General features: G+C 43.0%; 2 protein-coding genes across 3 annotated transcripts; one reads left to right on the forward strand and one right to left on the reverse strand.

Moving 5' to 3' along the window:
- Window positions 1–3,153: 3,153 nt before the first annotated feature.
- On the forward strand, window positions 3,154–9,817 carry NUBP1 (NUBP iron-sulfur cluster assembly factor 1, cytosolic). 2 transcript variants are annotated; one of them, XM_082490773.1, is made up of 11 exons: window positions 3,154–3,655; window positions 4,201–4,302; window positions 4,425–4,561; window positions 4,860–4,928; window positions 5,460–5,492; window positions 6,256–6,346; window positions 6,633–6,787; window positions 7,905–8,015; window positions 8,134–8,236; window positions 8,972–9,055; window positions 9,644–9,817. In XM_082490773.1, the coding sequence occupies exons 1-11, from the start codon at window positions 3,586–3,588 to the stop codon at window positions 9,694–9,696; spliced, it is 1,008 nt and encodes a 335-aa protein (XP_082346899.1). In that variant the 5' UTR covers window positions 3,154–3,585; the 3' UTR covers window positions 9,697–9,817. The 2 variants fall into 2 exon arrangements, with proteins under 2 accessions (XP_082346899.1, XP_082346900.1); XM_082490774.1 differs by lacking the exon at window positions 3,154–3,655 and adding an exon at window positions 4,076–4,124.
- Window positions 9,818–10,916: 1,099 nt separating this feature from the next.
- Window positions 10,917–22,185, reverse strand: TVP23A (trans-golgi network vesicle protein 23 homolog A; the record flags this gene model as incomplete). Its single annotated transcript, XM_082490724.1, has 6 exons — window positions 10,917–10,978; window positions 11,394–11,523; window positions 13,153–13,278; window positions 16,314–16,403; window positions 17,328–17,472; window positions 22,091–22,185. Coding segments are annotated over 6 exons (648 nt in total), but the record flags the coding sequence as incomplete, so codon positions are not given.
- Window positions 22,186–23,938: the final 1,753 nt, after the last annotated feature.

The following is a 23,938-nucleotide window of genomic DNA, read 5'->3' on the forward strand; positions in this document are numbered from 1 at the left end:
AGCGGCTGCAGCCGCTCTGAGCAGCCCCAGCGCCTCTGCCAGCCTTCTCCGGGCTGTGCAGCGCTTTGTGACGCGGCACAGGTGTCACAGAGCTCCGAGGGCTGTTCCATCTTGCCAGCAGGCTGGGACCGGCCTGGGTCCTGGTGCGCTGGGGGGCTCCATTCGTACCGCCCGTCCTAGGGCAGGTTGTTTTTCCCAAAAAGAAGCAGTGCTTTCCCCCCCAGAGCAGCGCTGTGCGCATTGGGACCTAGACATGATGTGAGACTGTTAGCTTATAGTGCAGAGGGATTCGCCAAAGGCTCGCTCTGGGTGGGCATGTAGGTTGGCCTTCAGTGAGCTTACCTTGAGCGGAACAAAATAAATGTTTTACTTCAGAGTGGTTCACGTATATCAGTTGGTGACTGCAGGGAAATGCAGCAGTGGAGACAATCCTTCTGAACTGAAACACAGACTCTGGGAGTCACCTCTTACAATTGTCTAGGGATCTCTGCAGATGGTTTGGTCCAAATGGACAAAAAAAAAGTGCAACTATCTTGGGCTTTACTCTTCCCCTCAACTGTATTCATCTTCTGTAAAAAGTACCAAAGATGGCAGAGGCCTTTCTCTGATGGTGATTTTTCTCCAGTTTAAAATGTTGAGTAACTTCTCTGATAACTTACTTTTCGAATTTTTTCTTTCAGCCTTCTGGCCTCTCTGGCAAAAAAACTCTTTCTGAAATCCAGTGCTCTAAAATTGCATTGTGACCCATCTTCTGTGCCAAGAATTTTGAACATAAATAATCATTTGTAATTAGACACTTTATTTCACTATCCGAAGAGCGCTCAAATCAGCACAAATTTCTTCTAGGTTGAATGCAAGACAATTGCCATCATTTCTTCTTCTCCAGACATACAACTATGCAACAGCTTGTTAACCTTTTTTCAACTTGGGGAAATAAAATGTTTATGTATATATGTGCATTACATTACAATGTCTTGTCTCAGAAAGCTAGCGTGACATTACACACCAGCTAAAACCGGTAGAGGTAATTTTAAATAAATGGTCATTGTAAGTTAATTTTGTCTTCTCCTAATGTTTGACATACACAAATGTAAGTGCCAAGAGTAGGGAGGTGAGGTGCAGGCAGTGGAGCCACAGGCGGTGGACGGACAGCAGGCTGGGGTGTCTCAGTGGGGTAAGATTGATACTGCAAATGCTCACGCGCACAAAAAACTTTCCTCTTGCAATAACTGATGGAACTAACTCTCAGCAGCTGCCCAGGAGGGTAAAGGTATTCCTGAGCGTGAGAGATTGCAAGAGTGCTGCCAGGGTTCACCGCCGAGTTCAGCCTGACTCCAGCACTTCCTACAGCCTATTTTTTGCCCAGATGCCCCTGCAAGAAGCGCCCTTGCTGGCTCGGAGGATGGGGGCTGCCGAGGAAGGAACTTACTTTTCCTTTTTGGTGCTTTTTGCGGGGAATGTTCTATATAACCTCGGGAACAGGAAATGATCTGTTGGCCCCAAAAGAAAAGTATTTGAACACGTACTTCAGTTTAAAATGTTGAAAGTCCTGCTGACATCAGTGAATCGAATCCATATGTTTGAAAGGAAGCACAGACCTAAAGTGCTGTACTGAGCTGCGGTCTAAAACACAGCCAAATTTTTCATGGGGAAGGTAGAGTATAAAATTCTCAGATACATCTTACTGGGCCAGTTCCTCCCACCCCAGACGTTCAAATTTGCTTAAACATTTGGATCCACTTCCACATAACATTTTTTTCATTAGTTTCCCATGGAAGGTAATTACAGAGCAGTTAAGTACAGAAGTTGTGCAAGTATGAAGCGGTGACGAGCATTTACCTGAGGTATATATACTTGAAATGGAAAATGGGCAATAGCCTATTTATTAATGACCAAAAGCCAGAGGCCAAACTCCTCAAATACCTTACCTAAATGTATTTTTAAATAATTTTGGGGGGGTTTTTTTGTACATAGAGAGTTATTCAGAAGGTTTTGGTTGCTTTTTTTTTTTCCAGAGTGCTCTTTCTGAAAAGCTTGTGGTTCTCAAAGTGGAGAGTGTTCATAAGAAGATAACTTTGCAGTATTTTTCTCTCAAAAAAGACAGATTTAACACCAGGTTGTGCTGGTACCTTTCCAAAAATTACCAGATACTCTTTTCTACATATTGTGTTTCCAAGATGAGACCGCCTTAAATAGTAACTTAGACGCTTGCATGTTAAAACAATCAAGTTTGGGGACTAATCAGTGAGAGATGGGAATACTCGAGACTCCCAACTGCTCAAATCAGAAAAATACCCTTTTACAGCACCCTCAACCAAAGCAGTAGAAGGAGGTTTGCGAGCAGGAAACGGGCTGGTTCATTCATGGTTCCTCCAAAACCACTGCCCCAACCTGCCTTTCTCTCAAGCTTGAGTTACCATCGGTGGCTTTTAAACTAGAATTCACAGGCCCTGCCGCAGGAGTCAGTCTGTCTCACGGGAAGTAGCCACGACACGAGGGACTGTTGTTTCAAGGCTGAAACCTGTTATATCCAGGAGAAAAAATGATAACTTCTTTAAAGGATGTGAATGTATTGTGTGCACTTTTCCAAAGCAAAGTGGTTACGCTGTTTATTGCCTTTTTCTGAACACCCAAGTTTTATGTGTGTAACAGCCGTTCAGGTGGTGGTTGGTGCATCCACGACGGCTGGGACTCGGCAATGCTTTAATCAGGACAGTATTGCGGGAACTTTATACATAGGTAATGGGAAAATGAGGGGAAGGTGAAAAGATTGTCAGCTGTCTTGGAAAAACATTTTCCTCCTCATAAGACTAAATATGGTTCCATGATTTAGTGCTCATTTCTACGTAGACTGGAAGCTTTTTGAGGCAGGAATTGTCCTCAGCTGAACGCTGGTAAGGTGTCCCCTGTTGGGGACTCTCAGTTGCAGGTGATCCAGTTTTACAACTGCCGGTTTTAGTCACGCAGCTCTCAGTGGGGGGTACCGGCAGTTTGTGCTGGGGCGGTGAGCGGTACAAGCAATAACCACCCATGTTCGCAACCTGTAATTCAGTCCTTAGCCGGTGGTGTTATGAATCGGCGAGAGGACAAGGCCGTGCTCAGGCAGCCGTGGGAGAGCTGTGATGGGGATGAGTGGCCAGAAATAACATTACATCTCAAGCAGGTGCACACTTCCTTGGTTTGGAAAATTAATTTATTTAATTATTTTTGTGTAACAAATAGAGTGACTATCTGATTGCTTGGAAGTTGATTGGCCAAGTTCTGGGGGAGTAATCTTGCAAACGAACGTACCCATTAAGTGAATAGAAATCATCTACGAGCAAGGTAGATGTCGTCATTAATGTCGTCAGAATTGCTATGGCATGATTTTTCTGAAGTGACACATCATGTCCCAGGCATAAAGCTTCGGAAACGCAAAAGCGAAGTGTGTTAACCTGTGATGCTTTCCTCGACAGCTGCCCGAGGCTGTGCTATGCGGTAGCGGGCTCAACTGTGGGAGAACGTCTCCTTCTAGCGGCAGACCGGGGCGAACGGCCCCCAGCGGGCGGGCCAGCTTTCCACCGGCGCCAGGGCTTTGGCACCCGCATGGTTTTGGGGCGCTGCTGGCAACGGCTTCCGTCCGGTGCGGTTCCGGGGGAGAAACGCCAACGCAGCGGTAAGAAGAGGCCGCTCTCCGTGACGAGTCTCATTCAGCTCACCACCGCCACCCCGCCCGCGTCTCCCCGCTGCCTACGGGCACGGTGCTCACCGAGGCGGATGCTCTCCGCTCCCTCCCGGGGCAGCGCACACCGAGCGGAGTCGGTCACGCCGCCGCCCCGCCCCCTTCACCGCCCCGCCCCCTTCACCGCCCCGCGTCGCGCTCCCGCCCGGGCCCGGCCCACCAGCGCCCCCTAGCGGCAGAGGGGACGGCAGGCGCATGCGCGCGCGGCACGAGGCGCCTTCTCCTAGCCCCGCCTTCTCCTAGCCCCGCCTTCTCCCAGCCCCGCCTTCTCCCAGCCCCGCCTTCTCCCAGCCCCGCCTTCTCCCAGCCCCGCCTTCTCCCAGCCCCGCCTTCTCGGCGCCCGGCGGAGGTGACGCAGCGGCGGGCGCCATGGCCGAGGCGGCGGGCGGGCCGCGGCCGGAGGGTGAGGGGCGCGGCGGGGGCGGGCGGGCCGCGGCTGCCGCCGTCGCCGCCGCTCCATCTCTCGTTGTCCGTTGCAGACTGCCCGGGGACCAGCAGCGCCCAGGCGGGCAGGGCGGCCGCCTGCCAGGGGTGCCCCAACCAGAGACTCTGCGCTGCCGGCGCCGCCGCGCCGGACCCGGGTGAGGGAGGGCCTGAGGGGGCGGGCGCTGAGGCGCGAGGGGGCGGGCCTTGTGCGGGAGGGGCGGGGCTGAGGTGGGGGCGTGGTCATGGCGGGGCTGACCGCCGCCGTGTCGCCCGGCAGCGGAGGCGGCGGAGCTGCGGGAGCGGTTGCGGTCGGTGAAGCACACGATCCTGGTGCTCTCCGGGAAGGGCGGCGTGGGGAAGAGCACCTTCAGCTCCCTCCTGGCCCACGGGCTGGCGGCGGACGAGGCCAAGCAGGTGTGCAGCGCGGGGTGAGGCGGGGCGGCTGGAAGGCGGGAGGCGGAGGGTCCCGGAGCCGCGGGCGGGAGGAGCAGCAGCGGGCTGTGCCGCGCCCCCGGGCTCCTGACCTGCGGCGCGCCGCGGATAACCGAGCAGCGGAGTGACTGCACTAGTCGCGTTCCTCTTCTCGTTAAGGGTTTGCGCTTACGGCCTGTATTAAGTGTGCGGCAGTGTTTTCATTGCGCGATTTAGACGCTGGAAACAGTCCTGTGCAAGCTTGTTTCCAGTGGGGTGGGGTGGTTGGTGTATTTTCCAGGTTGCGCTGCTGGACATCGACATCTGCGGGCCATCAATCCCTAAAATGATGGGTCTAGAAGGAGAACAGGTAAGTGGAAGCTCGGACATGTTGTTTAAAGCGTTTTGGCTCATTTTTTTATTAACACTTTAGGGTTTATGTAGATTTAAAGCTTCTGAAAGGACTGTTTATTGGGAAACCTCTGTGGCAATGGGTAGGCCAATGAAGAAGGTGAGACAGAGTTCAGCATCATTTAGTTTGTAAGAGAGTTGTCTGCTTTCAGGATGACCAGTTCTGTAAACCAACTTTTGCTGCTTATCTGCTACATTTTCATCACTACTTAAAACTTAAGTAACATTAGCATGATGCTCTTTATTAGCCCTAGAATATTTATGCTAAATATATAAAGTCATGAGTAAATTTCTTGCAAAAGGGTGCCACAGTTATTTACTTATTAATGGACATCTGGTCCTTCTGCAGTTTTTGACTTGGCTGCTCCAATAAATCAGTGTTGTACCTATAGGCAGGATATCTATTCACCCAGTTTTGATTTACAGTCACGTTTTATGTAACATCTGTATTTATTTCTAATGTAACTTTATGTATTGCTTCAATTTTCAGGTTCACCAGAGTGGATCTGGATGGTCTCCAGTGGTAAGCTGGCGTAACTGTTTCAGAAAGTTTATTGGGTTTGTTTGGGTTGGGCTCTGTCTTCCAAAGTGAAAAACGAGTGAGGAAGGAGCAGGAGGTACTTCTATCAATTCTTCTTCTAACAATGTAAATATTCAGATTCAGAGTCTGGATACAGACTATATAGATCAGAGTGTTAAATTTCTTTTGTTAATCATAATATGACTACGTTTCTAAAATAGTTTCATTGAGTATTGCTTGTTTACTTTCTTACTATACTATGGGCCATAAATACAAGTTACTTGATTTTATTATTTTTGGTTATCGTGCAGCTGTACAGTATGTCACCTTTTCAATGACAGGCAAAAAGTGTCTTACACCCAAGGAGAACCTCATTAATCTTTAGAAAATGCAAGGAGACTTTTGCAGCAGTGTTGGTTGTCTAAAGATCATCTGTAGTGTGTACATTGTTAAAAGACGGCTTGATGCTGAGAGGAAAAGCTGCTTTTATCCTTATGCTGTCTCTGGTGATTCCATAAACCACTGTAAATCATACTGTAACTGCATTTTTTTCAGTCTGTGAGTGTAGTGAGTTAGTGTTGCACAAAAATTGTAGTTTTCAGTGCCCTTTGACAAGAGAAGCATAAAGTTCTCTGCCTTTATTTTCTTAACGTCTTCCACCTCCCCAACTGCTTTTTTCTGTAAATTCTGGGTTTAGAGTTGGTTTCTCTGCTCTTTCTTTACTGTTCTGTATGCTCTACTTAGAGTTTCTCTACTTCTCGTTTAGTATGTTGAAGAAAACTTAGGTGTCATGTCCGTGGGGTTCTTGCTTAGTAGTCCTGATGATGCTGTCATCTGGAGAGGACCAAAAAAAAATGGTATGTATCAAGTGTTTTCTACAATTGATGTGTTTGAAAGATTTAGTATTATGAGCTTGCTTAATTAATAATGTAAATATAGTATAGTAAGCCATAGGAAAAAATGAGTGAATAGTTATTTATTTTCTTTAGTTGAACATATTCATTTGATAAATTTAGAAGGTCAGATGCTGTATTGTTGGTTTGTTTTTTTTTTTAAGCCTTGGCAAAATAAGCATTTCTGTACTTAAGTTGACAAGTCAGAGATATTTTTTTACCTCTTCCACATTCTTACCCTTTCTTTTAGGGTTGATCAAACAATTTCTTCGTGACGTGGACTGGGGTGAAATTGACTACCTGATTGTAGATACACCTCCAGGAACATCAGATGAACACTTATCTATTGTGCAGTATCTCGGTGCAACACACATAGATGGTGCTGTTATAATCACCACGCCTCAGGTGCGAGAACGGAATTTCCACTGATAGAAGCAGCGTGGCAGTTAAAGCCAATCCTTGGTTTAGAGTCTCTGTTTGGCGGTACAGAAGTTAAGGGAGTTGGACTTCCTTGTTTTGTGCTGACACCTGACTGGTTTGCGAGTTAGATGTGTGTCTTAGCCAGGGATCTGAGTGGGTCACTAAACCCCTGAGCCATTCACAATCAAAAGTTGTCATGACCTGTCTGGTGAAGGGAAATGCAGTATTTCGCTTCCTTCTTCCAGACTGTGAATTTGTAATTTACTCACCGACGGCTTAATGTTCAGAAGTCAGTAAGAAGTTTTATTTCTAAGCGATCAGGTGTGCACTGTTTGACACCACATGAAGTAGCCTGTTGCCTCTAGTAGGCAACTTTGTGGTGTGCTTTTTTAAAAGAAAAACCAGCCTCTGGAGAGCTGAAACTCAAAATATGTCAAATTCAAACATAGGTTTTAAAGCCTGGTTTGGAATGGAGCAGGAGGTGAAACTAGCAAAAGACACTGGATATTTCCACAACAGCTGAAAGAATAAAATGTAAAGGAAGTGAAGTGGTGAGGGTGGTATCGGAGAGGTGGTGAGGGGAGGAGAAGGGAACAGGAGAACTGAATGAGGGCAGGCGTATATGAGAAAAATCTGAGAGAATGATAAGGTATTTGAAATTTAATTTGAGAAGAGGTAACAAGCATAAGGCTGGTGGTTCTTGTCCTTGCCTGCTCTATTGAGAATGCCAAGGGTCTTCCTGTAAACTGAAAATGTGGAAAAAGTTACGTTTAAAGAACTAAAGATATGCGATTAATAGGAGATAAAACATAAATATGGCTGAATCTTTACTAGAGTCAAGTCAGATTTCAAAACAGAACCACATTCAGTGGGCTAGAACTGCTGTACCTGTTCTATTGCTGCTTGTAGAATTGTTGCTAGAGCACATACCACAGGCTTATGTTCCTCAAAATATGAAGACAGGAGTAATAACTCATTGTGAACTTTCTTCAGAGTAGCTCTAGTAGATGTGCACTTCTAAAGTTACATCTAAGGATGTAACTTTATGGATTCAGCATCAAAACATTGCAGTCAAAATAGCAGTATTTCCTAATATTTGTAGGAAGTATCGCTGCAGGATGTTCGGAAGGAGATCAACTTCTGCCATAAAGTGAAACTGCCAGTCATAGGTGTTGTGGAAAATATGAGTGGCTTTATATGTCCAAAGTGTAAGGTAAGGCTTATCTTACAGCACGTTTTATCTTGACGTTGTTTGTATATAAAACATTGCTCCAAAAATGCCTTGTTCTCAGAATTGCAATATTTTAACTCTGATTTTCATGTTGTCCCAGAATGAATCTCAGATCTTTCCCCCGACTACTGGAGGTGCAGAGAAGATGTGCCGGAACTTAAAGGTTTCCCTCCTGGGTAAAGTGCCTCTAGATCCTCAGATAGGTAAAGTTACTGTATTGCACTACGTTTTAAACAAGCTTTTCTTCCTATGATGATGTTATTACTGGAAAACCCTGACTTGGACACTGATAAATTAGGATATTAAACATTTTGTCTCTTAGGTAAATATCCACTTTACCCTCAACTTTTTTTCTTTAATCAGAAGTTACTGGAACTGTGACATAGCATGGAGTGAAAAGAGGGAAGTGCTAGGATAACTTCCTTAGCCTGAAACTTAATCTTGATTAAGATTAGACTATGTATCTTTTCAGCTGTATAATCATATTTGAAGCACAACATGTCTTCCTCTCCAGTGTAATCACCTGGAAGTGCAGGCTGAATAAAAGCATAACCACTATGAAGACCAGTATCTTGTGGGCATTAAGCATTTGAAACTAGTGCTTTCACTTCACTGTTACTGGCACCACCCAAATTGTGTTGTGGGTAGTGAGAAGGCTTGGTTCCTTGCCCACTCACTAGGTATTAGCAATACTCGATTTAATAACATCAAGGAATGGGTCAGTACTTCCCAAATAATGACTGAAGGTTTCTGCTAACGGCATTCCTTTGTAAAACTCTGAGCTGTAGTTCAGGGTATGTTACTGACATAGGGACTTCTTAAAAGCAATAGGTGCAAGTGGCTCTTTGGAAAGGTCTAACTTGGAGCGGGATAAAGGGTAAAATAAAAGTTCATCTTTCCCTGCTGCTTTGCTTTCATCTTTTGCCCTGTCCTTCAAGGAAAAAGTTGTGACAAAGGCCGGTCTTTTCTGTCTGAAGCACCTGAGTCTCCAGCTACATTGTCTTACAGGAATATCATTCAAAGTAAGTCTGAAAGTTGCTGCGCAAATGAATCCTCTCGGTTCTGAGCACTTCTGCGATACATAAAGGTGCCAGAGTTACATTATTCTGCCACAAAAAATAAAAACAGTAGATGTGCATAGCAATTATGAAAGTAACAGATGCAAATACTATGTTTATTTCTGGGCATCAGTTATGACAGGCTTTTAAAGTGACAACAAAGTTGTAGTTAATAACTAGTTTCAATGTTTGGTTTTAGTCATTCGTTTTCAGAAAAGACGTGTGTGTACTTGCTCTCACAGAAAAGCTCTAAGATTCTCCAGCAGGCCTGTTGAGGGCTGCTCACCATAGCCGAGTGTGATACAGCTGGCTAATTACCACCTCCACTTCTAATTGTAATTGCACCAAAAACCCTTACAAAAACTACCTAAAGAGCCAGTGATGTGCAGTTTAAAACTGTAAACAGCTGGGAAATTCCTAAAGCCGTTTTCACTGTGATAAATGCCCAACTTGTGATATTTGTAGCAATAGGGGCAGAGGGATGCAGCACGAACTGACTCCTGATGGGCAACTGAAATATTATTTATATTCCTTTTTTCCTTGTCTTTGCAGGAATTCAGGAATACTGTGATCAACACCATTTTCATGAAGAAAAGATTATCTAATCTATGAATGGAATAAAAATGTAGCTCATGTTTAATTATAGAAAAGTAACTTATGCCTTGACTTAATAGAAGGAATGTATTCTTTTTGTATATTGCAAATAAATTCTTAATATAAATGGTTTTACCTTAGTTTTTTTTTCCATAGTTCGTCATTCTTGTAGTTCACAGGTGGTCTCAAAGCTTGCTAGAAAGCCATAAAACTGAGTCTTCATCTGTGCTACATATGGCAGCGGATACAGATTGCGCCTGGTACTAATAACCTGCATATGAAGTTGGTGTTTGCAGACATGTGTATACAAGATTTTATTTAGAAAGTTGAATATAAAATATGCTTTGCTGACACTGGGGCACTGTGTCTGATGTATCTGCTATGCACACGGGGTAGGCTTTGGTCTGCCTTCTGCACTAGGAGGAATTGTCATGCCCACGCTCTCTTACCAAATAACAACATTTCAGCGTCTTTCCTTTTGGTGGAAAAGGTCTATATTTAGAGTAAAATTCAGTGCTGTATTGTCTCCTTATTTTAAGACTGATGCCAATTATAAAAAAAACCCTACTAGAGTTTAGGCAAGTTAATTATAGCACAAGTGCAGTATTTTTTTATTACAGGCATCAGAATAAGATTAACAGTTTAACTGTTTATACGTAACTGACTGCTCCACACAAGTCCTGTGTGAACCTGCTACATGACTTTTGTACTTCCTTCTACTCAACCCTGAGCCTGAACACTTAAAAAATAAACCTTTGGTATCTTTAAGAGGCTGCTTGTGATTGTAATTCCTGTTTGTTTTTTTTATTGAGGAATCAAAGCTTTGAGAAATCAGTATTGTATACAAGAGGGAAAGGCAGTTTGACTTTGTTTATTGTAGCTCAAAAATTAAACAAATGAGCATTGTCCTTTGATTACATTCAAATTCTTGGTCAAGATAATCCAACCGTTTCAGGCTAGTTGACAGATTTTTTTTCTTAATGACTTATGCTGTGTATAAACCGTAAGCATTGAGTTTGTGCCTATACAAACTGCTTTTCAGTGAAACTTTAAGTAACAAAGACTGGAAACTTTTCAGACTCTGAAGACTCAAAACGCAAATGACATAAAATCATTACTATTTTGTGCAGGCATAATTCTAGAAGAGCTTTACTGAAATACCTTCTTCTGAAGAACAGCTTTCATAAATGAGTATTTTTACTGCTCATCCTGTTTGTTCTTCCTTATTTGATTATCTCGTGCCTTTCTTCCCATGTTCTTCAATGTGCTCTTCCGACATTCTCCTTCTCTGTCCTATGGAATGAGCAAAGGAAGCACGGGTGTCAGCATCACCTTGTACGTAGGAGTCTTTACTAAAAGGCGGGGCTGAGGCAGGTGGAAGCCCAAGGGCTGAAGATTGCTCTCCCAGCTGTGCCCAGGCAGAGGCATTGTAACCCCTCTGAGGATTTAACTTGGGTGACATTCTTCATGGGGCTTGGAAGCGGCTCAGTTGCGAAGCTTTCGCAGGCTTCTGGACACAGAGCAAAGGGACGTGGGGTACGGCGCCTCTGAACGAGTTCCACAAGAGAGGCTTATTGGAGAATGAAGGTAGCCCTGCCAGGAGTTATTTTAGGAACTAAGAGCTCGGAAGAGCCAAAACCCACAGCATGGGGCAGGTCAACGTGTGATGCTTCAGGGGCTGTAGCTGGCAGAGCAACTCTGTACTTACTCTTGGGAACATCTGCTGTGACAGAAAAACGTGAAGTTGCTCTGCTGATGCTTTTTTGTCCTCCTAACTTGCAGTGGATGTAGCCGTATAAATTAGCGGTCTGAAGGGAAATCCCAGCTATCACAAGAGCCTGTGGACAAACAACAGTTCAGCTGGGACAAACACACTGCCATATATAGACTGTATGTGTAGACTATATATGCACACACGTGTTTGTATATGTATACATACTATTTAGATATACATACATGCTAGAAGAGGGGGATGTTCCAGTAATAAATGACCTTCAAAGACATCCAATCCTGTCAAACTTAAACACAATAGTTCCTTTCTAGTGCCTCTCTTTATCAACACAGTGATACAATATTTTTTTGTCATTCAGTGTCTTGAAAGACATCATTACTTTCCCAAAAGGACCTGTTCAACTGATTTCATCATCATTTCACTTTTTTAGGCCTGATTTGTATCTGAAAGTTTCACATCCAGATACATAGCAAGACTGCAGGCTTGGTTAGCTGACAAATGCCTTATTACATACAAATAAGATCCCGTAACTTACAGATTTACAAAGAGCATTAATAGATACAAATCAATATCTAGCATTAACAGGCAGTGAAAATAATTAGATCCTTTTGTGATGCTGTAGGCTTAGCAGCAGGCAGAACCCATCTGGCTGACTAATGAAATAACTTACAAAAACTGTTTTTCTTAGCCTCAGAAACAGCTTCCTGGAAGCTATTGTGTTTTCATTTGTCTAACTTGCCTTTGACGAGCACCTGAGCAACCTACCTCCAGTGCTAGTTAGGGTTCCTTCTCCAACCAGCTCTGAGTTTAGCAAATAATCTCTGTTTTTCAAAAATAAAGGTGGAGCTGTGGAGAAATACTGTTGGTTTAACTATTGCTTGTCTAGCTGTGCCACTTTGGGCACTAGAAAGCAGTTAATGATTTGCAATTGATTCATACCCATAGCTGAATCCTGTTTCATTTAATAATGAAATGTAATCTTGGCTGTTACTGGTTATGTAGCTGCATGTGTGCAAGATACTTTTTATCTTTTCAAACTGAATGAAGAAATTGTAGTTATTGAGGCTGGGAACTTGACAAAATGAATTCTATGATGATTATCCAAGCACTTAATGTTTACAGGGGTAAACATGATTTCATAGACAAAAATAACATAATGCAATATACAGGGTAAATTTCCTCTTCTATTTAGAAAAATGTGTGATGTTTTTCTTCATAGAGTAGATGGCTTATAAACACAGTAATTACAAAATATATATTTATGGCTCAATTTATCAAGTTTTTAAGCACTAGGATACTGGTTCTTTCAAAAGGAAATTGTACCAGAGATCTAAAATCCTTACTTTTAAGAGCAAGTAACATTCCAAGGAGATGTGAAAACCCGAAAACCAGCACCACTGGTTCATTTTTTGTCCTCTCCTATTACTTTCCTTTGACTGAAATAAGTTGGGGAAAAATAAATTGCTACAGTTAAAAAGAAGTCTGAAATTTTGCCAGCCACTTAATGTTCTCAAGTTAGATGAAGCAGTTGACATCCAATAGCCTAGTAGAAGTGGGACTACAAATTACTGATCCTTTCCAGAGTGCAAGGAAATCCTCTGATGGCTTGAAGCTGTTGGTGTAATTTTTGTACTGTTGGAAGATTTGGTTCAAAGACCGTTGCAAAACTAAAAGATCTGAGTCTTCTCTCTACTAACATTGTCAGCCCTACGTCTTTCAGTACCCCCAGACTTACCAGCCATTTCAGCTTCAAGGAGAACAAGGTGCTAAAGAAAAACACTGTCCAAATAACTGGGCAGATGATGAGACCGAGCCAGAAGATTCGAGCTTCGGCTTCAGTTGAGGCAGCTCTTGTAGGCACCTAGAAGGAAAATTATTGAAACTACTAGCCACAAAGATAAATGCCACAATAACAAATAAGCAGAGGAGGAAGAGGAATGGACAAAATTACTTCTTCACCTAGATTTCACTTATTATACACATGGAAGGAAGACTGAATAAGAAGAGAAGTAGTTTATGACAAGTTTTCTGCCTGCTGCCCTACTGCAAATGACAGCATTTTCTGTTCAAAATGTTCTGCTCTCTGTTCACATTTAAATGAGATAATTATTCCTTTTGTCAATGCTAGCTCCCACTAACACTACGGATTAGTAGTATTGTAAAGTCAAAGTTCTGTTACACTGACAATTGCTTTTAAACTTCAGAAATATTAAGTTAACTTTGATATTAGAGTCAAACTTTAGCAAGGCCTTAGAGGAGCATGAAGCAGAAGACAGGTTACAAGCAGAACTTTAGTGTGAGTGCTTCACTGTCTGTAGTGTAGATTCATGACACGTGCCCTGTTCACAAATCAAAAGTGTTTGGGGAAAAGTCAGTGCGGTATCAGAAAAGCTATAGTACCTAGTGCAGAAACTGCAGTGAGCTGTTTCTTGCAAGCACTAACAAGCAAACTCCAAAGATCCCCCTTAGGATTTATCAGTTGGTTCCAGTTCAGACAATGGAATTCTCATAACAGCGCCCATTGCCATACATTTTCCTAAAAACATGCAGTATCTTAGCTTAATTTAAATCTTGCGTGAAGCTTAGCTTTCTATTACGTAAACTAATACTTCAGTTTTGCTTATGAATTCCACTGATATTGCATAAATTAAGAACCATGGCTTCAAAAATGCCTCTTCTGTAATACTAGTGTTGGACACCATAGTAACTGCTGGCATCTCTCTGAAAGAGGCGTCCTTATTCACTGTGCTCTATTTGTGTTCTTCAGCGAGAGTGAAAAAACTCATGTGGGCTGCAAAAAGCTCTGGTTGCAGATTTCTTCATGTCAGCACAACTCGTGTGTCTCTATCTACACTGAAAGGATCATTGCTAATCCCTAACACTTAGGAGAAACTGAAGAAAAAGAATGGTTCAGAAGGTTCTGACCTTTCCTAGGAGACCAGGATTCAAAATCTCACTCCAAACCTCAGACCACTCAACCACCAGTAGTGCTAGCTTCTGAAAGACAAGCTTCACAACTGGAAAAGAAAACCATGGGGACATTTCCACTCTGAAAAGCCTCTTAGTTAATTTTCAGTATCTTGAACTCTACACGTAAAAATAAGCCTCATCCATCCATCATGAGGCAGATAATAGCATTCAATTTATAAACATGGTTAAGTTATTCTATCTTGCCTAAGAAAACCCTGCAAGATGCAATAATTACAAGGTGTCTTTAATTTTTTCATGTACCCTCTAAACCAGTAATAGCTGCAGAGGTCTAGAGAATAATGTTCTATGATCATAGTTACAGAAAAAAACAGATGCTCTGAGTCAATCAAAGAAATCACCTGTATCCCAAATTACTGACAAATTACCCAACAGTGACATTGCATTAGCACTACTTAGGAGAAAAAAAGTCAGTACACCTGAGAACCCTGCACCTAAAAGACCTAGTTAACTTGATGTGTAAGATTAGAAAAGGCTGCAGTGATCCCGAAGAAGGAAGAGGGGAGCTATGATGTCTGGAATGTAAGTGTAAGAACTACTTTTCTTCCAGCTAAATAAACCTCAGCAGACGATGGGCTTTTAAGGGCAAACCTCTGTTGTGCCAGCAGTACACCAGGAATTAGCTGTTTATTGTTGGTGAGTGACTTGGAATCTTTCTAAGCAAATTTACCCATAAAGAAAGAGATCTTAAAAAGTTGCCAGGGACTGGCAAAGGAGGTGGGGCACACCTGACTCTGGAAAGTAAGAGAATTGCATGTATTCCAGGACCTTGCCATGACAAAGTATTTCTCATGGATAAGCCATGACAGAAATACCATCCACTCTAATGATACGTTCCTTCTTGTGATACTATCACTTTCATGTTAATCAAGCTACCACTTGCCAGAATTTTTGGAAGGCTTTAGCCCACACAGATGAGTCAACTTGGTACTTCTAGGCTAGAATTAACAAACTGTAATATGTGAAGTAGGCTTGCTCATTTTACAGTAATTTTAAGTCAGGAGGTCCTTTTATGGCTGTCACTACTTTTAAGTGCTAAGAAAGCTCTTGCTTACTGTCTCGACAAAACTAAAACTCTGAAGGTCTCCTAGTTTCTCTGCTTTCATGTTGGACTGCTAGATTCTCTCTTTGGGCTTCACTTAGATCGTAGGGAGAACGCTAACATCCTTTGACCTCTGGATGGTGCGCGGCCGGGCTCTGCCTGCTGCTCGCTCTCCTGCTCGGGCGCGTTGCCGCTGCTAGAGGGCAGCCCCGGCCCTGGGACGGGGGGATGCCCGAGCCAGCAGCGCCTCAGCTGCTGCCCTGCCAGGCTCCTGCCTCAACGGGGATCTGGAGAGAATGTTAGCAAGCGAGAGCAAAAACCTGCAGTCCTGACTCTGGCAACCATGCCAAGTGCCATTTTATAGCTTTTATTTCGCTCGGGGTATTCGGGGGAGCTCTAGCAGTGTTGGAATACTCTGGGATTCAGGTTCTGTTCCCCACCATATTTCCTGAGCATGAACAAAACATTTGTTTGAAAATATTGAATTTGAACTGTTCAGCATTGCTTTTGATGTAGATCTTTCCTGAAGAGGATTCTGCATTGTTTACTACAAGATGCTCTCACTAGAAAATAAAATAGAACTACCAGAAATGTTTCCTACCAATAGTACCATGCTGTGGATATTTATTCTGCTGATGCATATGATGATAATGTTGTGAGACCAGTTTTGTCCTGAATGCTTCCAGGATGTGACAATCCCATGTGCTTGCAACTGAATACTTGGATTATCTTCTATAGAAGCTGGATAAAAAGTAACTGTTACAAAGGTGTTCTATTTGTTACTTCTTTATTTGACTTAGCATCAGCTTCGCAAGCTTTCCTATGGATTCTGTTTGCCCTGTGCCTACTTTTATTAACATACTTACCCTTCTTGCTTCAAACACCCAGTGGCTTTTTCCATCTTCATCAATCTGGTTCCACCAACGCAAACCAACCAAGAGTCTTCCTGTCACATTCTAGTGACAGAAACAATTATTTGCATTAATCAGTTGCATAATTCACTTGTCAGAATAACATTTTTAAAAAAGACAAGTCTGTCTGAAAATCATATCCTTTTGTCAAATACTAAAATTAGTTCTAAAAGCTGTGCCAGCTTGTGCACAACAGTCATTAAGGATGGATGAGTTACCACAAATTTAGAGGCCTGTTCTCTTCTAATATGATAATTAGCACATTAATATTGATTTAGGTATGGAATAACAGGATGTATCTTTTCTAAGTCAGTCAGCTGGAGAAGCACCCAATAAATAAATTTTCTCAGTAAGAGAGGAGAACTGTGAACAAAAACACTGAAAAATGGCATATTAATTATAAGCAAGCTGCATGGAATCAAGCAAAGAAATTAAGAAGATATTCCTGTACCTGGATGAATACTAGTTTTCAGTATACTGGGGTCACATCAGTGCTTCACTTCTACAAAACAAAAGCCTTGTTCCACATGTGAAGCCCCTGGGATTCTGGGCTGGCCTGATCCCCCTGCCTGTGGTCAGGGCACTGGTGCCATAGCTGGGCTCCCAGCAGCCTTCTGCAGCTCCTGCACACTGGGTCTGGGCACAGTATTGCAGCTTCAGACACCCTTTGGCACCCAGTACTGAAAGCCAGGATTACTTTATTTTTTGCCTTTTTAAGAGGGCAAACATACAAACAAATCTACCTATGGCAAGGCAATCTTCTCACTATATTAGTAGCTCCCATCAGCCATAGAGAACATGGTGATAAACAGTATATAAGATATGTAAATGTCTTAAATTTAAGTGGGGTAGACATTGAATAAATCATCAGATCACAATGTTTTTGTCAGTATACCTATTTCCCTTTATGTTTTATTTAATGGCACGCAAAATACTTTCAAAGGCAATTACTATTCAGGGTCATCTTACCTTAACTGACCAAAAGTCAAAGGATAGAAGGAGCAGAATAGTGACAAAACAGGCAACAAAGCTGTTGCTGAACCAGTCACAGAACAAGTAGGTAATAATAGCACTCACTCGGAAAAACAGGTGGAAAAAGGTGGCCAGTGGATGCCTAAAAAACAAACAAACAAACAAAAAACCCAGAGCACTTAGGAATTTATGGGACAGGAAAGAATGTTACAGAATTTGCTAACAATGTAGTATAACACAACTATTTGTAGTCTATAATGGTATTGCGGTTTGTAGCTGCTATTATTTCATATGTTGATGTATATCTTCATTATCAAAGCAATGGTATTTCCAATAGCCAACCTCCAATCTAAAGCTAAAAGATGGAACATGTTGTTCATGTCAAAACTTTCTCAAAGATAGAACAAAATCTAGTCTTTCACCAATTTCCTTGATACTGCATGAAGTAATGTAATGGTTGTGTTCAACACTGCACCCTAAAATCCTCATAGTTTCATGAAATAAATCAGCATAGCAAGGCACAAAAGAATTGAGACAGATCTGATGACTTTCAGAACTCTTTTGAAAACAAGAAAAGGAACTCTGAAACTAAAAATAAATAAATAAATAACTAAAACTGTTGTGTATAAGATAAAATGAACCTTCATATGTAATGTCTGAAACCAAACACTTCCTTTTACAGAGGGAGTATGATTTGTGAATCTAACCATTCTTATGAATGAACGTTCATTAATTTCACTAGATATTTGTGCTTTGCTCATAAAACAAAAATTTTGCCTGTAACAAAATAAAGGGGAATTTCAGTGGAAGAAGTAACTACATGGCATGGAATACTGGCCAGCGCAGTAAGCCAGGGGGACTGGAGGATGCTATAATGAGCACAGTACAATCTTCAGGGTAACATGCCAAGTACAAAAACTTATTCTGTACAGTTCTGTTTGTGTTAATTATTTTAAAGTGACAATTAACTAAAGAATATTGCATTTAAGCACCTTCTTCCCTTGAAGGTGAGTGAATAAAACTTGTGTTCTGAATAATACTTTTTTTAAGTCAGCGATTGTCCTGTTAAGCTCCTCTACCTCTATAGACAATGAACAGTAGTATGGCCTAGGTCATAATTAACTAATCAACTATTAAATTTGTTATTCTATTATTGTGTATAAAAAAATGATACTTATAGTATAGACACAATTATAATTGTGTATTACAAGCTTCCATTATAATTAGATTTCAATTATAATGGTTATATCTTTATCGTAATACTATTATTCTATAGCTCTTTAACTATTCTAGTAATTACCTATTCTATAACAGCAATATTGTGCTTGTAGTACTACATGCGCATGACTGGAGAAGAAACGATGCACAGCTGTAGTTTATATTTAATCATGCCCATGCTAACCTCAAACTTTCCAAAAACTACTTCTGACTTAAAACTAAACATGTGACATTTTAAGCGAAAGGAGCTTTTTTTGCCATAAGCAGACAGGTGGGTGGGTGGGTGGAGCAGAGGGAATATTGTGAACTGTCAAAAACAGATAATGTCTTGCTACTTCAAGTCTTGATCTCATTCAAGAAGACGTAAGAGTTCACTTGCATACATGGTATCTTGTATCAATACAAGCTACTCATAGATCGCAACCCTGAAGCGCATCAGGGTGGACTGGGTTTTTATAACCATATCAATGCTTCAAATGTGAAAGTAACTTTGGAGAAGTAGTTAATGTTTCATTCTGGAAGTCAGACGATGTATTACTGTGTGGATGCTGAATATGTTCCAATATCAAACTTTGAAGTGTGTTTTCTAAAAAAAAAACACTTCATGAGCAAGTGGCTCACATTTATTACAGCACAAAACACTTTATTGAGATTATGAACTATCAGTCCTCTCACAAGGATATGGCTAGTCAAGCCAAAGACACAGACTTGCAGGTTCTTGTCCCAGGGGAGGAATATGGAGATATAGCAAAACTTGCACCTCATTCTTTGGTCAACTCTCTCAATCTCAGAAAATATACACCTTTAAAAAAATTAATAATCCTGAAACTAATGGAATCCAGTAAATAAATCATTCACTTCCTCACTTAACAGAAAAAATGTGTTTTCTTAATTCACAGCCACCAGATGAAACTTGTAGTTCCTATCGTATAAGGACAGATTTTTTTTTAATAAGTAGATAATCCCAGGTAAAATTGTCTTAAAACTTGAAGCTAAACCATCTGCGTCCTTTTTGAAACAAAACCATACAGCTTTTCTTAAGTGAATGCATTTATACTGAATTCAATTATACTTTATAAAATTTTTTTAAAAAGCTAGTTTCCAGAAATATGATGGCATTAAGAAATCATTGTATAAATTAACATGATTTCTTGAACAGTATAGGCTTCAAAACATGATAACCTTTTTTTTTTTTTTTTTTTTGCATTCAAATCCAATAAAGGCTAAAGGTAACCAGAACTCTGCATTGGCTCTGCTTGGCATACATTTGAAAGCACAGCAACCCACTTGCTTGTACTTTTAGATATGCTGTTGCACCTAAACATCCATACAGTGCAGAACTGGAGCCTTGAGGCTAAATGATTCCCATTTATCTTGTTACAATAACCTCCGTTCAATTTGCAAGCATGATGCCTATTAGGATAGGAATGAGGTCTCATGAATTTAGTTGCATCCCATATTAAGAAATCAAATTGGGTCAACCCTAAAGGATACCACTGAAGCACAGGAAAGTCATTCTCAGTACCTGCTCAGAAGTGCCACAGCAGCACTCTACATGCTGCTTTTTATACCTCTGCCTGGTACTTCAAATATATCTAGGCAAATTTTGAACAAATAGGCTCTCTGACTTGATTGCCTTGTCTTACCTGGCTGATTTGAAAAAGAAGCGATCACACGCTCCTAACTGTTCCAGATCAAATGTTTTGAAACTGCAATAAGCTGCTAAGATGGTCTAAGTTACCTTTTTCCTAACCGTCTTATGAATGGAGCCACTAACTACATCACTATCCACGTGCCTTTTGTTTTTAAGGAGCACTTGCATGTACCTTGGAGAATCACAAAAGCACAACTTGTCATAGCTTATGCAAATTCCAACCAAGTTCAAGATATATGAAATTGGGATAAAGTTAAATAAAGATAAATGATTGGAACATGTTGTTATGTCCTCTGAGACAAAAAAAAATTTGCAGCACATGGGTGTGTTCCAGGCTTGTTTGCACAAGATTCTTCAGAAATATAAAAACAAACTTCTGTGTGAACGATGTAATGAGTTTCATTTCTGTATTCTATAGCAGAAGATTTTTCAGTATGAGATTCTTTTAGTATTGTCACAATGAGGGCAAGAAAAAGAGCAGTCTCTAATGAAATAAGTATCTACACAAAGTGGATCAATTAATAGTATAGTCACTGATACTTTGCCTGTCTATATTATTGGGTAGCAAGAACCAGTAGGAACAGATGTCTAGAGTAAAGTAACTGGTGCTGTGGACCTGCTACAAACATTTCAGGGTGGTTTCACTTCACACTAACTCTAGTCTGGTCCCATAGACTGAATCTGTGGCTTCCATGCTCAAGACACACTCCTAAGATGCATTTGCCAGTTTATTTTAATCCTTTAGACTATGTTCTTGAAGAATGCACCAAACTATAACCCCTCATTTAAGATGTGTGCTGCTGCTAAAGCACAGACGCAAAGCAACTCTGGGAATGTTAATCTCGTGTCACGGCTGGCTCATCATGTAGGTACAAAGTCAGATGCACTGGAAGGGCAGAAATGCTTCACCAGGCACTAGTAAAACAGAGTAATTTTATTGTAAAGCCTATGTGATTGCTTGTTTGCACATCTCAGGTAACATTCCTGTTAGGCTTAACACCTCTTACTTTCCTTTGTTTACACCTACATGAAATGCTAACATTGTAATAGACCAGAGTAAACTGGGGCAAGGTGGAAGGGAAGAAAGCAAAATTCAAAGCTGATTATACACATTATTGACAAGTGCAATTCCTTTTGACATAAGACTTTTCCCTTGACAGTCTTTGACTGGAGATTCTTCAAAAGCCGCTGATGGAACAACAGCTGCCACCCGGCACGGCGGTGTGAACAGAGCTGCTGAGTGACGCCTCTGGGAAGTAACGGTAGACTGCTTAACCTGACAGATGGGTCAATGGGTTGGCTTTTCTCAGGTAACAGCTACAAGGACAACATATACTATATTCTACGTATTTCCGACCACATCCCACGCTAGGAAAACATGATGGTTTTATTGCAAATAACTTGCTGTTTCCCTTCAGCCAGGTGCGTGGTGCAATGCCAGAGCACTCTGCTGAGCAGCCTGTTCTGCTGAAGACAAGAACTCTCTCCAGCTCTAACGGAAATACTGTTGGGTTGGGGTGTGTGTGTGTGTGATATGTTGACTTTGGGTATGTAAAATTACTTCAGTTTCCCGCGGCAGGTGGGCGCCGAGTCCGGCGGTGCGGCCGATAGGCCCGGCGGTACCAGGCCGGCTCTAGCCCGGCGGCCGGCGCTGGCCGCCCAGCGCCCCGCGGCCCCCCGGGCAGTCTCTTCCAGCGCCCCACCTCCCTCTCCGTAAAGAACGGGAATTGAGTGTTTAAATTGGTGTTTGTTGTATTTCAGCGCGTCGGTCCGGCTGGAGCAGTGGGGCGGCCCCGGCCCGGTACCTGAGGCGGGCGCCGCCAGGCTGAGGCCTCCGCGCCGGGGCCGGGGCCGGGGCCGGGCCCGCTCGGCTCCCCCGCGCCGTTACCTGATCTTTGCTTTCCGCAGCGCCAGCTCCTCCTCGCTCCCGAAGTCGAGGGACACATCCTCGGTGTCGTCCACCAGCGCCTGCGGCGGGGAGCCAGCCCGTCAGCGGGGAGGGACCGGGGGAGCCGCGCCGCCGCCCCCCGCCCCGCACCGCGCCGCCCGCCGGCGCCTCTACCTGCTTCATCCTCCGCCTCGACCGGCCGGGCCGGCCCTGCAGCCCTGTTGCCAGGCGCGGTGGTTGCCAGGGTTGCCAGGAGGTGTCTCAGGGAAAAGGGTCCGGGCTGCCGCCTGCTCGGGGCCAGCCGGCGGCGGGGCGGGAGCGCGGGGTTGCCCGTCGCCCAGAGGCCACGGCCGGGGCTTGGCAGCGGCTCGGAGCTGAGCGACCCCCTTTCAGCCGGCGCTGGGCTCGGCGGGGAAGACCGGCCGCCTCACTTGCGTCCGTGTGGCCGAGGTGCCTTCGGCTGCCCCGCTCCTCCCCGTCACCTCTGGGCTCTCAGCCTTCGCCCAGGCCGGGGCGGCGGCACGGGCTTCCTCAGGGCCACGCTGCAGCCTGAGGAGCCTTCGTCCAGCGTCTCAAGATGTCCGCTCCACCGGTGACGGCTGCGTGCGCACCAAGCACACCAACCTGGACAGGCCCTCTGAGGCCTCCTGCTGAAAATAACCCCCAAAAGGAAAAAGTAGTGGAGAGAAAGTATGTATGTACATATATGATACACACCTGCGTGTCCCGTTTGAGGACATCAGCAGACACCAACAGTCTGTTGTCCTGTCAGCACTGGGCCAAACCCCGTGTGCTGTCCCTGCCTTGCGGCGGGCCCTGCGCCCCTCTTGCCATACAGCTCTTGGGGGGCAGTTCAGTATGACGATACTGTGGGTGTACTACTAGTGTCACATGGGTAACTCAGCCCTTCGGTTAAAGATGTCTTCTGCTTTTGTTTAAATTGCAGGTGGATTATGCGGCAGAGTTAAGGAAGTGGGAAAGTGAAAGGAGTCAACTGAGCTTCAGGATATGGGTAAGGGTTCTGGTGAAGGCAAAGCGGGTAAGATGTTGCTAAGGAAGAAAGGACCTTGGGCAGTCAAAGAAAACAAGTGTGTTGTATCAGCCTGTAGATAGCAAAAAGATACAAGGAAACCAACTAGGGAAAACTGGGGCATTCCGTTAAAACTTCAAGGTTGCTGGTTGTCACAAAGTGTTGAAAATAAAAAGTATATGTCCTTTAGGTGAACTTAGCTTATTATAATGTGAAAACCACACCTCCAAATCTTACGCTCTACACCTTCTAGATGAGATCCCCTACTCACTGAGCATGCATAGTAGTTTAGAAATGTACTATACTTTTAATTCAAAGCAAGAATACAAGTCAGCAATAGGAGCTTTTTGTTAAATCATGAGCTGCCAATGATAAGTATAGTATGCCAATTAGTTGATTTTTGTAAAATATAAAAGCTTACAACGTATAAGCCAAGGTGTGCTAGCTTTGTGGAGTTTCCACCTAGCACCCATCTCTGCGCAGACAAGAAATAAACAAGTATCTCAACTTTCTGTAGATTGGCTATTTGCACACGTGGTAGAGAACCCAGATTAAGGACAACAGTTTCACAATAATGGGGGAAAACAGTCCCGCCAGCTAAGTGCAGGATCAAGGAATATCTGATAAATTGCAGTCATTTGTAGATCTGACTAGCTACTAGCATTAAATAAGACTGCAAAAATAATAGCTTCCTAGCCTTTTCTAAAACATCTAACTAAACCGGAATGTATCTGTTGAGTAAGTACAGAAGTTACTAAGATGAACACTTCAAAAACATTAATTGGAAAGTAGCTTTGTGCAAGACCTATTATTAGAGC

This window comes from Vanellus vanellus (genome assembly GCF_965231255.1).
Source record: "Vanellus vanellus genome assembly, chromosome: 14".
In the NCBI taxonomy this organism is placed as follows: Eukaryota; Metazoa; Chordata; class Aves; order Charadriiformes; family Charadriidae; genus Vanellus; species Vanellus vanellus.

Bases quoted from the DNA above. Each gene is read 5' to 3' on its own strand.
- NUBP1 (XM_082490773.1), top strand. From the start codon at position 3,586: ATGGTTTTGGGGCGCTGCTGGCAACGGCTTCCGTCCGGTGCGGTTCCG. The intron at 4,303-4,424 runs GTGAGGGAGGGC...GTCGCCCGGCAG, and splicing joins CGCCGCCGCGCCGGACCCGG to CGGAGGCGGCGGAGCTGCGG. The intron at 4,562-4,859 runs GTGTGCAGCGCG...TGTATTTTCCAG, and splicing joins CGGCGGACGAGGCCAAGCAG to GTTGCGCTGCTGGACATCGA.